At 46.8% G+C, this 13495-nt stretch overlaps 1 protein-coding gene across 1 annotated transcript in view; it reads right to left on the reverse strand.

Annotated features, from left to right (window-relative positions):
• Positions 1 to 2900: 2900 nt before the first annotated feature.
• C4H2orf42 (chromosome 4 C2orf42 homolog) overlaps positions 2901 to 13495 on the reverse strand; it is an 82326-nt gene continuing 71731 nt past the window's right edge. The window contains exons 6-9 of the mRNA XM_075346151.1: positions 12555 to 12662; positions 9071 to 9171; positions 6383 to 6542; positions 2901 to 3803 (exon numbers count right to left, since the gene is read on the reverse strand). Of these exons, the coding sequence (XP_075202266.1) occupies positions 3604 to 3803; positions 6383 to 6542; positions 9071 to 9171; positions 12555 to 12662 (569 nt within the window). The 3' untranslated portion in view covers positions 2901 to 3603. The remainder of the gene's footprint in view (positions 3804 to 6382; positions 6543 to 9070; positions 9172 to 12554; positions 12663 to 13495) is intronic.

Consider the following 13495-nt stretch of genomic DNA (forward strand, 5'->3'; position numbering starts at 1 on the left):
TGCAGTGAAATTGTGGACAATCAGTGCCAGGTTTGTGGCTGTGTACAAATGGAACAATATGTCCATGATTTCACTGCAACCACAGATCTGCCAAATATTTATCTGTGTGTGACGGGGTCTTAAGAGACGTGCACCTCTTAATGAATCAGGAGCAACCACTCCGACACAACACCTAATCAGGAGCGGCCAGAGACTGGTCTTGATGAATTGCCACCCTAAAGCTGGGGTCACACTAAACGACAACGACGTCGCTGTTACGTCACCATTTTCTGTGACGTAGCAGCGACCTTGTAAGTCGCTGTTATGATCGCTGCTTAGCTGTCAAACAGCAGCCGAAGCAGCGATCATAACGACAGTGCTGCAACATGTGCAGAGAGCAGGGAGCCGCGCACACTGAGCGCTGGCTCCCTGCTCTCCTAGCTACAGTACACATCGGGTTAATTACACGATGTGTACTGCAGCCACATGTGCAGAGAGCACGAGCCGGCGCTGGCAGCGTGAGAGCGGCGGAGGCTGGTAACGAAGGTAAATATCGGGTAACCACCTTGGTTACCCGATGTTTACCTTAGTTACAGCTTACCGCAGCTGCCAGATGCCGGCTCCTGCTCCCTGCTCGCTTCATTTCGTCGGTCTCTCGCTGTCACACACAGCGATCTGTGCGTCACAGCGGGAGAGCGACGACCAAAAAATGAAGCTGGACATTCAGCAACGAGCGGCGACCTCACAGCAGGGGCTAGCTCGTTGCTGGATGTCACACACAGCGACAGCGACGGGACGTCGCTGCAACGTCACAGAAAATGGTGACGTAGCAGCGACGTCGTTGTCGTTGTCGCTGTGTGTGACACCACCTAAGTCCCTTACATTGATGCAAATTACTGTGGCTTACACAACGGTCTTATTGTATGAAAATTACTAAAATGCCAGAATAGTGGGGAGGAATAGGAAGTGGCCCTGCAGATACAAGGTCAGGAAAGAGCAAAACTGTTATGGCTGGACCCTTCAGAGGTTTGGAGCCGGAGGTCCAAGAGGAATAGCCTTGGTTTAGTTAGGACCCTGAGATGGCACAAGAGATGAGGATGAAGGCTGCGTGTAGGCCGGACCTGGAGAATTAGTGAAGGAGCACTAGGATGTGTAAAATATATTTGACAAAAAAAAACAGTTAAAGGGTTGTCTTTAAATTAAAAAAAAAAAAAAAAAAAAAAAGACAAATTTCTGATCTTAAAAAATGCCACATCTTCTATTTATCCGACCATTCAACCACAGATCACCCCCTTTAGTCACTGACACCGCTCACAACTTATCCAGATCTGGCACAAATGCTGGACCATATGCTACATAGATGGCGGCCCCCTCCAATACCAGGACTCTCTCTCCTGTGCTAATGATGCATTATAATCCACAAGAACGCTGAGCCCTTTTCGATTTACTCTCATTTTCTCATCATGGGCTATTCTACAATGCAGGAAGCATGGCCAAATTGTGCCTTACCTCAGTTTGAGCATTTTCCACCAAATCTTTCCTCTGATACACCATCCTGGGTCTATGCAGAATGAAGCCTACCCACGGAGAGGAGGATTCCTCCTATCAGTCAGACCCCACGTTTCCTTAGATGGCAGAGAGCTGACTACAATGTTTCTACTAGAAGAGAAAAATCTTACACATAAATTACTATTTCCGGGAGATGTCAGGAAGAAAACTACAAAATGTTCTCTACCAGATATTGATGTCACGCAACTCTCCATTTAATAGACCCACTGGAATATTTGTGGAATAGCCCAATTCTGTCACCTTCTATAAGGTGATCTTCTCCCTGTATAAGGTTTGCAGAGGATCTCTGTCACCAATATCTGAAATGAAGGCTTCTCCTGAGGGCTCCCTCTAAGGCAATGAAGGATCTGTTTTAGCGCATTATTGGAGTGGTTTCCAAGATATAGGAAATCACACTGGATCCTTTCCATAATGGATTTTTCTAGATTACTTAAATGGTTACGTGATAATGACTTATTATACACATCTCCTGACGTGAGTGCCAAGGTTTGCGTCTTCCCACTCAATTGCCAAGTCCCTACTGCTCCTCTGAACATTGATTTGCCCAAGTATTGCACATCTGCTCCTATGACATCTTCCCCCTGGGTCATATAATGGCATCATGTGGCTACTTTGTGCTGGGACTCCATCGCTATTCCAGTTCTGCTACATCAGCCACCACAGTTCCAGCTTTGCTACATCAGCCATCGCAGTTCCAGTTCTGCTCCACTTTATCAACTGCACTGATGTAATCCAGGCTCCATCATGTCTCCATTTCTCAGCTCTGCTACACCCTCATGACATCACATCAGCACAACTTCAACAACTCTGTGCTGCAAATCCTCTAATCTGCTGCACCAGAGCCATCAGTCCGTGTTGCCTTCAATCTTCATCAGGAGCTGTGTGGATCCAACTCCATAGATGAGACACAACAAGAGCACTTTGATTCTTCCCTGAGACATGGCATTGGTAGATGTTTTTTCACTTCCGGCATAGAGTACCGAGTAGTACCCGACAGACGGGCACAAGGTGGAATCTATTAACCACGCTCCCCTCCTTTATTGCTTCTGCTACTCACTTGTGATTACTTGCACTTCGGCGCAGTATATTTAGTGTACATGTGCCACAAAGACTGTTGTACGTTATGTCACAAAGGGTCCCTAATATCCATTAAAAATGGTAATGGGAAAATACAAAACATGCCTTCTTTTGTCTATAATCAGCGCCACTCTTGTTCATGGTATTTGTCTGGTATTGCAGTTCAGGGGTCGGTATGCAACACCAACACATACAAGTGACACACATACCACTTTTGCTTAGCAGAATGATTATATGCAGATACTTGAAATAAACCAAATGATACGAACACAATCTGGAGATCATTTCTCATTTTAGTTTATATGTTTAAGATTCTTAATTTTAGTTTTCACAGGAATTTCGTGCTCCTTTGTCCGATTAAGTTAACAGTTACAATTCTTCCGTCAGCATGATCAAGGATAGACTACGGATTGCCCGATATATTAAATACGTACACTTGGGATAAAAAAAGAGGTTAAACTGGCAGGCGATAAAATAACAGATGGTAAATCTACAAAAAAAAAAAAAAAAATGGTTTCAACAGAGGAAACACTCATGGAGATGTCCTTTCACCATCTTATCAGAGAATGGTCTCTGCAGACCCTCTACCGATGTGACCACTTTTAATGATGAGGCTCCTATATCACAGCTATGGCCATAAAAAAAGGATTTTTTCAAAAATTGATATTTAAAATACTGCAGGTGAAAAAATGTATAGGGTGACGTCCTGAAGCCCATTCAGTCCAGTTCTTCTTTCCTTCTTGTTCTCGTTTCCTTGGAACAATATTGGCTTTTATTTTTATTTAGACATTGATGCTCGACTTAAATACGCACAAAAGACAGTGTGCCATAGCAGCAAATAACATTAAAAAAGAGAAACCCTGCATATTAATGCACACGGAGAGTTCATGGTCCTGAACTTAGGTCAGAGGATGAGGCGCGCTAAACAACATAACAAGCCGTCAGCGCCGTCCTCCTGCTGCTTGTTACTGTACAGGATTAATCATAGGTAATGGTGGTCAGAGGCGTGATCTCCAGGGCGTGGGGAGAGGGGTCGGTGAAGTCTGGCAACGGTCCGTTCCGATGGTGGCCATATTCAAATCTAATGCGCAGCTCTCCAATCTTGGACAAAGGAAGAATATCTGGGATCCACTCAATAGTGAATGGGGTGGGCTCCTTCTGATCTGGGGACGTGTTACCTGCAATATAAACAGGGTTATGAGTCTAGCAATAAAAAAACTTTATTTTTGTATTTTAATAAAACACTCATCTGGACCCGTTTTCCACAATGAGGCATTATAGAAAACAAAATTCTACATACATATTTCAATAGTACATCAAAAAGAAGTGACCAGGGGTCTTCTAACCCTGAGAATAGGTTTGCCGTAGATTTCAACTCTTAAAATAAAAAGGGGACATTTGCTGTAAGAATTAAAATCAGCATATTAGTTTAGTTGCGGATATCTTTTTTGCTACTGAATAAACCTGATGTTAAAGCGCACCAATCACCAGGATTTTCCTATATTACCTAGAGCCAGTTCTATACTGGCACTATCAGGCTTATTCTATACATGCCTTTAGCTGTTAGATTGGATGTGTAGGTTTTGAAACACAAGCAAGTAAAGTTTGTAAAATGAGCAGCTTTTTGAGTGGCAGCAGCTGCCTATCAGCTGGAGACCCCACACAGCTGCACCAGCCTCTGGAGACTCGGCACAGCCGCATCAGCACAGCAGCACCAGCCTCGGAGACCCCGCACAGCTGCCCCAGCACTAGCCTCCGGACACCCCGCACAGCTGCCCCAGCACTAGCCTCCGGAGACCCCGCACAGCTGCCCCAGCACTAGCTTCCGGAGACGCCACACAGCTGCCCCTGCACTAGCCTCCGGAGACCCCGCATAGCTGCCTCAGCACTAGCCTCCGGAGACCCCGCACAGCTGCCCCAGCACTAGCCTCCGGAGACCCCGCACAGCTGCCCCAGCACTAGCTTCCGGAGACGCCACACAGCTGCCCCAGCACTAGCCTCCGGAGAACCCACACAGCTGCCCCAGCACTAGCCTCCGGAGACCCCGCACAGCTGCCCCAGCACTAGCCTCCGGAGACGCCACACAGCTGCCCCAGCACTAGCCTCCGGAGACCCCGCACAGCTGCCCCAGCACTAGCTTCCGGAGACGCCACACAGCTGCCCCTGCACTAGCCTCCGGAGACCCCGCATAGCTGCCTCAGCACTAGCCTCCGGAGACCCCGCACAGCTGCCCCAGCACTAGCCTCCGGAGACCCCGCACAGCTGCCCCAGCACTAGCCTCCGGAAAGCCTGCACAGCTGCCCCAGCACTAGCCTCCGGAGACCCCGAACAGCTGCCCCAGCACTAGCTTCCGGAGACGCCACACAGCTGCCCCAGCACTAGCCTCCGGAGAACCCACACAGCTGCCCCAGCACTAGCCTCCGGAGACCCCGCACAGCTGCCCCAGCACTAGCCTCCGGAGACCCCGCACAGCTGCCCCAGCAATAGCCTCCGGAGACCCCGCACAGCTGCCCCAGCAATAGCCTCCGGAGACGCCACACAGCTGCCCCTGCACTAGCCTCCGGAGACCCCGCACAGCTGCCCCAGCACTAGCTTCCGGAGACCCCGCACAGCTGCCCCAGCACTAGCTTCCGGAGACGCCACACATCTGCCCCTGCACTAGCCTCCGGAGAACCCACACAGCTGCCCCTGCACTAGCCTCCGGAGACCCCACACAGCTGCCCCAGCACTAGCCTCCGGAGACCCCGCACAGCTGCCCCAGCACTAGCCTCCGGAGACCCTGCACAGCTGCCCCAGCACTAGCCTCCGGAGACCCTGCACAGCTGCCCCAGCACTAGCCTCCGGAGACGCCACACAGCTGCCCCAGCACTAGCCTCCGGAGAACCCACACAGCTGCCCCAGCACTAGCCGCCGCAGACCCCACACAGCCTCCCGAGGCACCAGCTGTTGCAGACACCACACAGCCTCCGCAGACCCCGCACAGCCTCCATAGCACAGTGCACAGCCGCTGCAGCATGCCCCTAGCCTCTTACGACACCTCTCCACCACCTCAGTAAGCTACATTAAAATTATAAGACGCACCCCTCAGATTCCTGTAGTGCAATTCCCGACAGAGCGCGTTAGATTGCACTGTCAGAGGTTAACAGCGCAATCTAAGTGGTTAACAGGAGAACATGTCTGCTAATCAGATTAGCAGACATGTATGGGGATTACAGAGGACTCACTGCAGAAGCCCACGGTAACTGGGGGGAAGCGACCTAGGACGTATATATACAAGTCCTAGGTCGTCAAGAGGTTAAAGAAAAAATGGAAGTTTGGTACTGCCATAATTGTACTGACATGGCTTATCAGGTTTCCACGTGAGTTTTACCATTAAATAAACCTGTAAAAACAAGATCCAAGATTTATTTTTTAGTGCCTCTATTTACAGTATAGAGTTCAAATAATTAACTCATTCATACGAAGCATCATAAAAGGACCAACGTGTCATCGACGGGGGCCCAGCTGCCATATCAACCCATCGGCACCCTGTGAATGTCACAGACAGGTATAGACAGTGGTATTTAAGTGGTTAAACAGTAGAGATATAGAGGCAGTTTCGGTGTTTGGAGCGGGAGCAGCTCCTGCAGCCGGCACCTGCACTATATGGAGCGGCCACAGCTCCTGAGCCTGCGCCATACACTCGCAGCCCCACTAGCATGTACTATTACGTCCTAAGAAGGAAAGGGGCTAATAAGACATAATTGATAAAACATACCAACTTTCAGGAAGGTTTTCAGTTCAAGAGGGCGAATGGGCTGTTTTTCCAGCCTGCCGTACGTCTCCGCTATGCTCTCCACTTCCACTTTCGGACATTTAAATAAATCGAATGTCCCATCTCTGTTCTGGACAAAACTTCGGGTAATTTCTAGGGGCATCTGAGCAGAAAAAAAAAATCCATTAGTGCTTTGTAATTCTGATGAAAAAGTGTGCACTCGTGTATACCGGCCTAGCTACTTTCTTTTGACAGGTTTTGGTAGTGAAAGTACATTAGCATGTCAGACAATTTACCTAGGTTATAGCTGAGCATTCAACACCAATGTGATCCTCTCCTAATTTGTGTCCAGAGACCAAAATAATAGTGAAACGTTAATAAAAGAGGTCACTTTTTGGACTTTTTGTATAGTGGCTATGTATACTGCTCTTAAAGGGAACCTGTCACACTAGGTTTTGGCATTCTAAACTTAAACTAGCACCTTGAGCAGCCTTGTGCTGCATTCAATGAAGATGCAGGTTACCCCCTGACCCCCCAAAAACACCTGTATAAAATCTCATGCCCTGTATGTAAATTGTCCGGTCCGATGGGCGTCCTAATCTGCTCCTCCTGTCCCTCTTTTTCGCTGTCCTTCTGTGCTGATTGATGTCCACATAGGTGGGCAAAATCTTCATATTCCCGGCTCGCGCAGGCGCACTTCGCTCTGCCATGTTGCGGTCAGAGCCGAAAACATAGGTGCGCCTGCACAAAACCGTCAAGTTTGCATCTGCGTAGAGAACGCGCCAATTCATGCAGGCACACCTATGTTTTTAGCTCTCTGCAATAGGCCAGAGAACAATGTGCCTGCGCGAGCTGGGAATATGTCTGCGCAGGCGCAAGATTTTGCCTGCCTACGTGGATGATGTCCAAGGCGTCATCCACATCAATCAGCAAAAGAGGAGTGCGAAAGAAGGGACAGAAGGAGCAGATTAGGATGCCCACTGGACCTGACAATTTAAATACAGGGTGGGAGATTTTATAAAGGTATTTTTGGGGGCTACATGGGGGTCAGGGGGTAACATGCACCTTTATGGAATGCAGTATAGGCGGTGCTTAAGGTGCTAGTTTTAGTTTAGAAGGCCAAAACCTAAATATAAAAATAGCAACAAGAAGAAGAATAAATATCCTCCAAAAATTAAGTATTACTTACAGCAAAGATGGGCTGCAGTGTGTACATTGCCCAGGCCAAAAACTACTACTCTACCAGGATACAGCTAAGCCCCCACTAAGTGGAGGCATCACAGGTGCAGGAGGAGCAAATCACACACACGTCCACGGAATGGAGGGGCGATTGCTAGATGATGAAGCTTCACACAGATGGCTTGCATAAAGCACTGTTCACACATGCAGATAACACAGTCACAAGCCCGCAGCCTATTAGGTGACGCCCATACTATTAGATCAGGCAGGATGCCACTCCGTACCCCACCTGTGCATCATACAGGGACAGGACCTCTAAACTTTTAAAGGCCAAACAGAAAGGGGCCTGGCTGTATCCTGTTCAAAAATATATGAGGTTTTAGTTGGTAGTTATGGCCTCCTGCACCTGTGATGCTTCCCCTTTACTGGGGGCTTAGCTGTATCCTGGTAGAGTATTAGTTTTTGGCCTGGGCGATGTACACACTGCAGCCCATCTTGCTGTAAGTAATACTTAATTTTTGGAGGATTTTTATTCCTCTTTTTGTTGCTATTTTTATATTTAGTGTAAATACCTACAAGCCTGAGGTTCCCATGACGAGGGCTGTAGGCTTCCGTTTTATGGCCATAATACCAACTAAAACCTCATATTTTTTTGTACAGGATATAGCGAGGCTCCTTTCTGTTGGGCCTTGCATCTTAGAGTTTCTGTCCCTTCATGATACACAGGTGGGGTACGGCGTGGCATCCCGCCTGATCGAATAGTATGGGCCTCACTTAATAGGCTGCGAGCTTGTGACTGTGTTATCTGCATGTGTGAACAGCGCTCTATGCAAGCCATCAGTGTGCAGTTTTATCATCCAGCAATCGTCGCCTCCATTCCATGGAGGGGTGTGTGTGATTTGCTCCTCCTGCACCTGGGATGCCTCCATTTAATGGGGGTTTAGCTGTATCCTGGTAGAGTATTAGTTTTTGGCCTGGGAGACTTACACACTGCAGCCCATCTTTGCTGTAAGTAATATTTAGAAGGCCAAAACCTAGTGACATGTTCCTGTTAATATAAGTAAGTGTGGTTCTAGCTAGGACACGTTTTCTTGAAGTCACTTGTCTCCAGCCTCTAACCTGACAATCGGTTAGAAAAAAAATACAGAACACTTATTACATATTAGTAGGGGAGGTCATCCCCCTCTTGCAGCATTCTTTGTTTCCCCTTTTTCTGCCTGCAATATCTTTGCAATTGTTGAGAAACCTCTTCAGTCTGTAGGTAGGAGGTAAGGAGGAGGGGGATGCAGCTGCAGCTATGACTTGTGTGTCTGTAGACTGTATGCAGTCAGAATGGAGGGCACTGAAGTGGGGATATGTTTGGGGTGCTGAGCAAGCATGAAGAAGAGTGCAGCTGCTAACAAAGTGCAATAAAGGCATAATGCATGTGGATAAAATAAAAACCCAATTCACCATGTCTACAGCATACTCAGTGTCATAACTCAGGGATGCTGTAGAAAGTCGCTCTCTTACCTCTGGCGTGTCAAAGATCTGTTTAACATGTAAAATGTTAGTGATGTGCCAGGTATACTTAGAGAATGTTCCCAAAGGCAGGGCGTCTTTTCGTAAGAAGGCTGAAAAAATACAAATATTCAATGCTCCAGCTCAAAACGCACTTTATATATCAGGCACTGAAAATTTCCTCTTTATTAAACCTTTTTCTATGTGAATCTTCAGGCTACTTTTTACATTCACAGCTAAAACCTAAGTTATAATATTTAAAAATCATTATCCAGCCACACACCAAAGTATATTTTGGGGAAAGAAGACACCTGGGACATTAGGAAAATGCCACCCAGCACTTGTAGATGTTGATAAGATGTGCACAGCTCATACAGGTCTACACATCTTCCCATCTCAGCCAGGAAGAGCAAAAATCTGTGATCCAAACCATGGTAGGCATTGGTATCAATGGGTGGATAAATGGCACAAAGGGTGAATGGATGTAGCTGCGATGTACAAATAAAGACCTCTTAAAAGGGAACCCGTCACCAGATTCTGCGACTATAAGCTGCGGCCACCACCAGTGACCTCTTACATACTGCATTCTGGAATACTGTATATAAGAGCCCAGGCCACTCTGTAGAACGTAAAAAACACTTTTATAATACTCACCTAAGGGGTTCATCTGGCCTGATGGGTGTCACTGTTCTCCGGTCCAGCGCCTCCTCTCTGATGTGATCTCTGTCCTCCTTCTATCCAGCCCAGGCCAGCATTGCGGTCTTGCGCAGGAGCACTTTGATCTGACCTGCTGAGGGCAGATCAATCTACAGTGGAACCTCGCTTAACGAGTAACCCTCTTAACGAGAATTTCGCTTAACAAGCAAAGCTTTCTGTAAATTTGTAACCCGCTTTACGAGAAAGCTTTGCTGTACGAGCGAAATTCTCACCTCACACACTTCTGGTTCCGTCCATCCACCGCGCTCTGACCCGCACTTGCATTGTCCACACAAACACACACATGTACGCACAAGCACACACACACACACACACACACACACACACACACACACACACACACACACACACACACAGTATTATGCTCACCTTACCTTCCGTTCCACCGCCGGCCTCATGGTTCTTGTAGTTCCCGGGTACATCGCGGCGAACTACAAGTACCATGAGGCCGGCGGTGGAACGGAAGGTAAGGTGAGCATACCTATATCTAAATCTTCCGTTTCATCGCCGGCCTCCTGGGTCCTGTAGTGCGCCGCGCCGCTCTGCTCCGCTCCGCTCCAGGCATCGGCATCCATAGCAACGAAGCAGGAACTTCCTGGTTCCTGTCACCGCTTGTCAAAGGCAGCGCGCTGGCCAATCAGAGGCAAGCGGCTCTGCCTTTGACGTCAGTGCTCTGGCAGGAAGTTCCGCCCTCGTTGTTATGGTCACCTGCTACACGGCCCGCACCGGAGAACAGCAAGTCCCAGGAGACCAGCGATGGAACGGAAGGTAAGGTGAGCATATAATATGTGCGTGTGCTTGTGTGTGCTTGTGTGTGTTTGTGTGAGTTTGTACATGTTTGTGTGAGTTTGTACATGTTTGTGCGTGTTTGTATGTGTGTGGAATGATAGAATAGGGGACCAGGATGGGACATTTAACACATTGTGGAACGGATCGTCAGCATTGCAATGATTTCCTATGGGAAACCTTGCTCTGCTGAACGAGTACCTTGATTAACAAGCACAGTCCCAGAACGGATTGTTCTCGTTAAGCAAGGTTCCACTGTACTGTAATGCGCAGACACGAGGAAATGTTAAAGACTGCCTGCACATGCGCACTACAATACTTTGATCTGCTCTTAGTAGGGCAGATCAAAGTGCTCCTGCGCAGGACCTCAATGGCAGCTATTGTGGATGACATACAGTACAGACCAAAAGTTTAAACACACCTTCTCATCTCTAGAACAACTATTAAGAGGAGACTTTGTGCAGCAGGCCTTCATAGTAAAATAGCTGCTAGGAAACCACTGCTAAGGACAGGCAACAAAGACTTGTTTGGGCTAAAGAACACAAGGAATGGACATTAGACCAGTGGAAATCTGTGCTTTGGTCTGATGAGTCCAAATATGAGATCTTTGGATCCAACCACCGTGTCTTTGTAGAAAAGGTGAACGGATGGACTCTACATGGCTGGTTCCCACCGTGAAGCATGGAGGAGGAGGTGTATGGTGTGGGGGTGCTTTGCTGGTGACACTGTTGGGGATTTATTCAAAATTGAAGGCATACTAAACCAGCATGGCTACCACAGCATCTTGCAGCGGTGTGCTATTCCATCCGGTTTGCGTTTAGTTGGACCATCATTTATTTTTCAACAGGACAATGACCCCAAACACACCTCCAGGCTGTGTAAGGGCTATTTGACTAAGAAGTAGAGTGATGGGGTGCTACGCCAGATGACCTGGTCTCCATAGTCACCAGACCTGAACCCAATCGAGATGGTTTGGGGTGAGCTGGACCGCAGAGTGAAGGCAAAAGGGCCAACAAGTGCTAAGCATCTCTGGGAACTGCTTCAAAACTGTTGGAAAACCATTTCCAGTGACCAGCTCTTGAAGCTCATCAAGAGAATGCCAAGAGTGTGCAAAGCAGTAATCAAAGCAAAAGGTGGCTACTTTGAAGAACCTAGAATATAAGACATATTTTCAGTTGTTTCACACTTTAAGTATTTCATTCCACATGTGTTAATTCATAGTTTTGATGCCTTCAATGTGAATCTACAATTTTCAGAGTCCTGAAAATAAAGAAAACTCTTTGAATGAGGAGGTGTGTCCAAACTTTTGGTCTGTACGGTATGTCTCGTTATGCACACGGGCCTGAGAAGGACAGAGATTGCTGCAGAGAGGAGGCGCCAGACCGGAGAGCAGCAACACCATGGGACCAGACCGCCTCTTAGGTGAGTATAATAAACGTGGTTTTTTTTCATTATACAGAGCGGCCTGGGCTCTTATATACAGTATTCTAGAATGCTATATATAAGGGCTCACTGGTGGTGGCTACATCTCATAAGGGAAAACCTGGTGGCAGGATCCCTTTAAATGTGGACATCACTTTGCACATATCACATCTGATCAGTATACAAATCAGAGTGAAGAGGGGGTTAATGCCGCGCATCAGCCAAAATGAAGATGTAGCACGTTGATGTTATAAACGTATTCTTTTATTCCATCGGTCTACGCGTTTCGAGGATATACCTCTTCTTCAGGACCAGTGCATCAAAATAGTCATACTCTGATCAGTATGGGAAGAGGTGAGAACATGAAGAAAGGTTCCTGTAAGACATCTGAGGTCACTAGAGGTTGTACAGAGGGAAACACGACAAAGCATTGAATCATTGTTTTGGATCTCAACTGCTACTTAATTATTGTCAAGCAGGTGCAATTCCGATGAATCTGCAACGTGACTCTGAAATCTAAGACTGTGTGCACATGAAGAGGCCGCTGTGTGACGTGTTCACATGACAGTACCTGTAGTGCAGTTGGGAAGGCGCATCCTTGCGTTCCCCATGGACAATCTCTGAGACAGGGCATCAAAGAAAGATTGGGGAATGTGAAACACCAATGGCTCTGGTTTACCTAGGAGAATAAAGAAATGACGAGGTTAGTTTGTGCATCAAGGGCAATCTCCTTCACAATACACATCTGCCATAGACTGTATTAAGGGCAGCTTGTAATGAACGCCATGTCACTGTGACCGGGGGAACTTTTACCAATGAAACTGAATGACTATTAAAAAGGGTTTGTATGACAGTTCTGGTCATCAGAATGACGGCAAAGTGATGGAAACTTCAATGGGACCAATCATGGGGGATTGCGATCCACTTGTGCATATTGCCTTATAGTATTTTACAGTTTTTATAATAATCTATATACATAGAAGTAATGACCCTGGAAATTCATGCAGCAGATTAAAAAAAAAAAAAAAGTCTTCACACCCTTGTTAAAATACCAGTTTTTCATACAGAGTAGAATAATTTCAGAACTTTTACAATCTTTAATGTCAACCATAATCTATACAATTCAATTGATAAATCCAACTGAAATCATTTAGAGGGGGAAAATAATGTGGTTGCATAAGTGTGAACACCCTCTTATAATTGGAGATGTGGTTGTGTTGAGAATTTGCTGATCGCATTTACACTCATTACATACTGTAGTAGTCAGTACACAGCTGCCATCATTTACAGCGATTCTTACTAACCCCATATAAAAGTTTAGCTGTTCCAGGAGGATTAACCTGATGTTTTCTTAGTTGCATTTTACAGTAAAATCCATGGTCCATAAATAGCTTATAACACAGCAGAGGGATTTTACTGTTGAAAGCCATCAGTCAGTCATTACATATACCATGGGACACTATGAAGATTGTCATCAAGAAATGGCTTAAAGTTGACACAACTGTAACATTA

This window comes from Anomaloglossus baeobatrachus, chromosome 4, assembly GCF_048569485.1.
Source record: "Anomaloglossus baeobatrachus isolate aAnoBae1 chromosome 4, aAnoBae1.hap1, whole genome shotgun sequence".
NCBI classification, from domain to species: Eukaryota; Metazoa; Chordata; class Amphibia; order Anura; family Aromobatidae; genus Anomaloglossus; species Anomaloglossus baeobatrachus.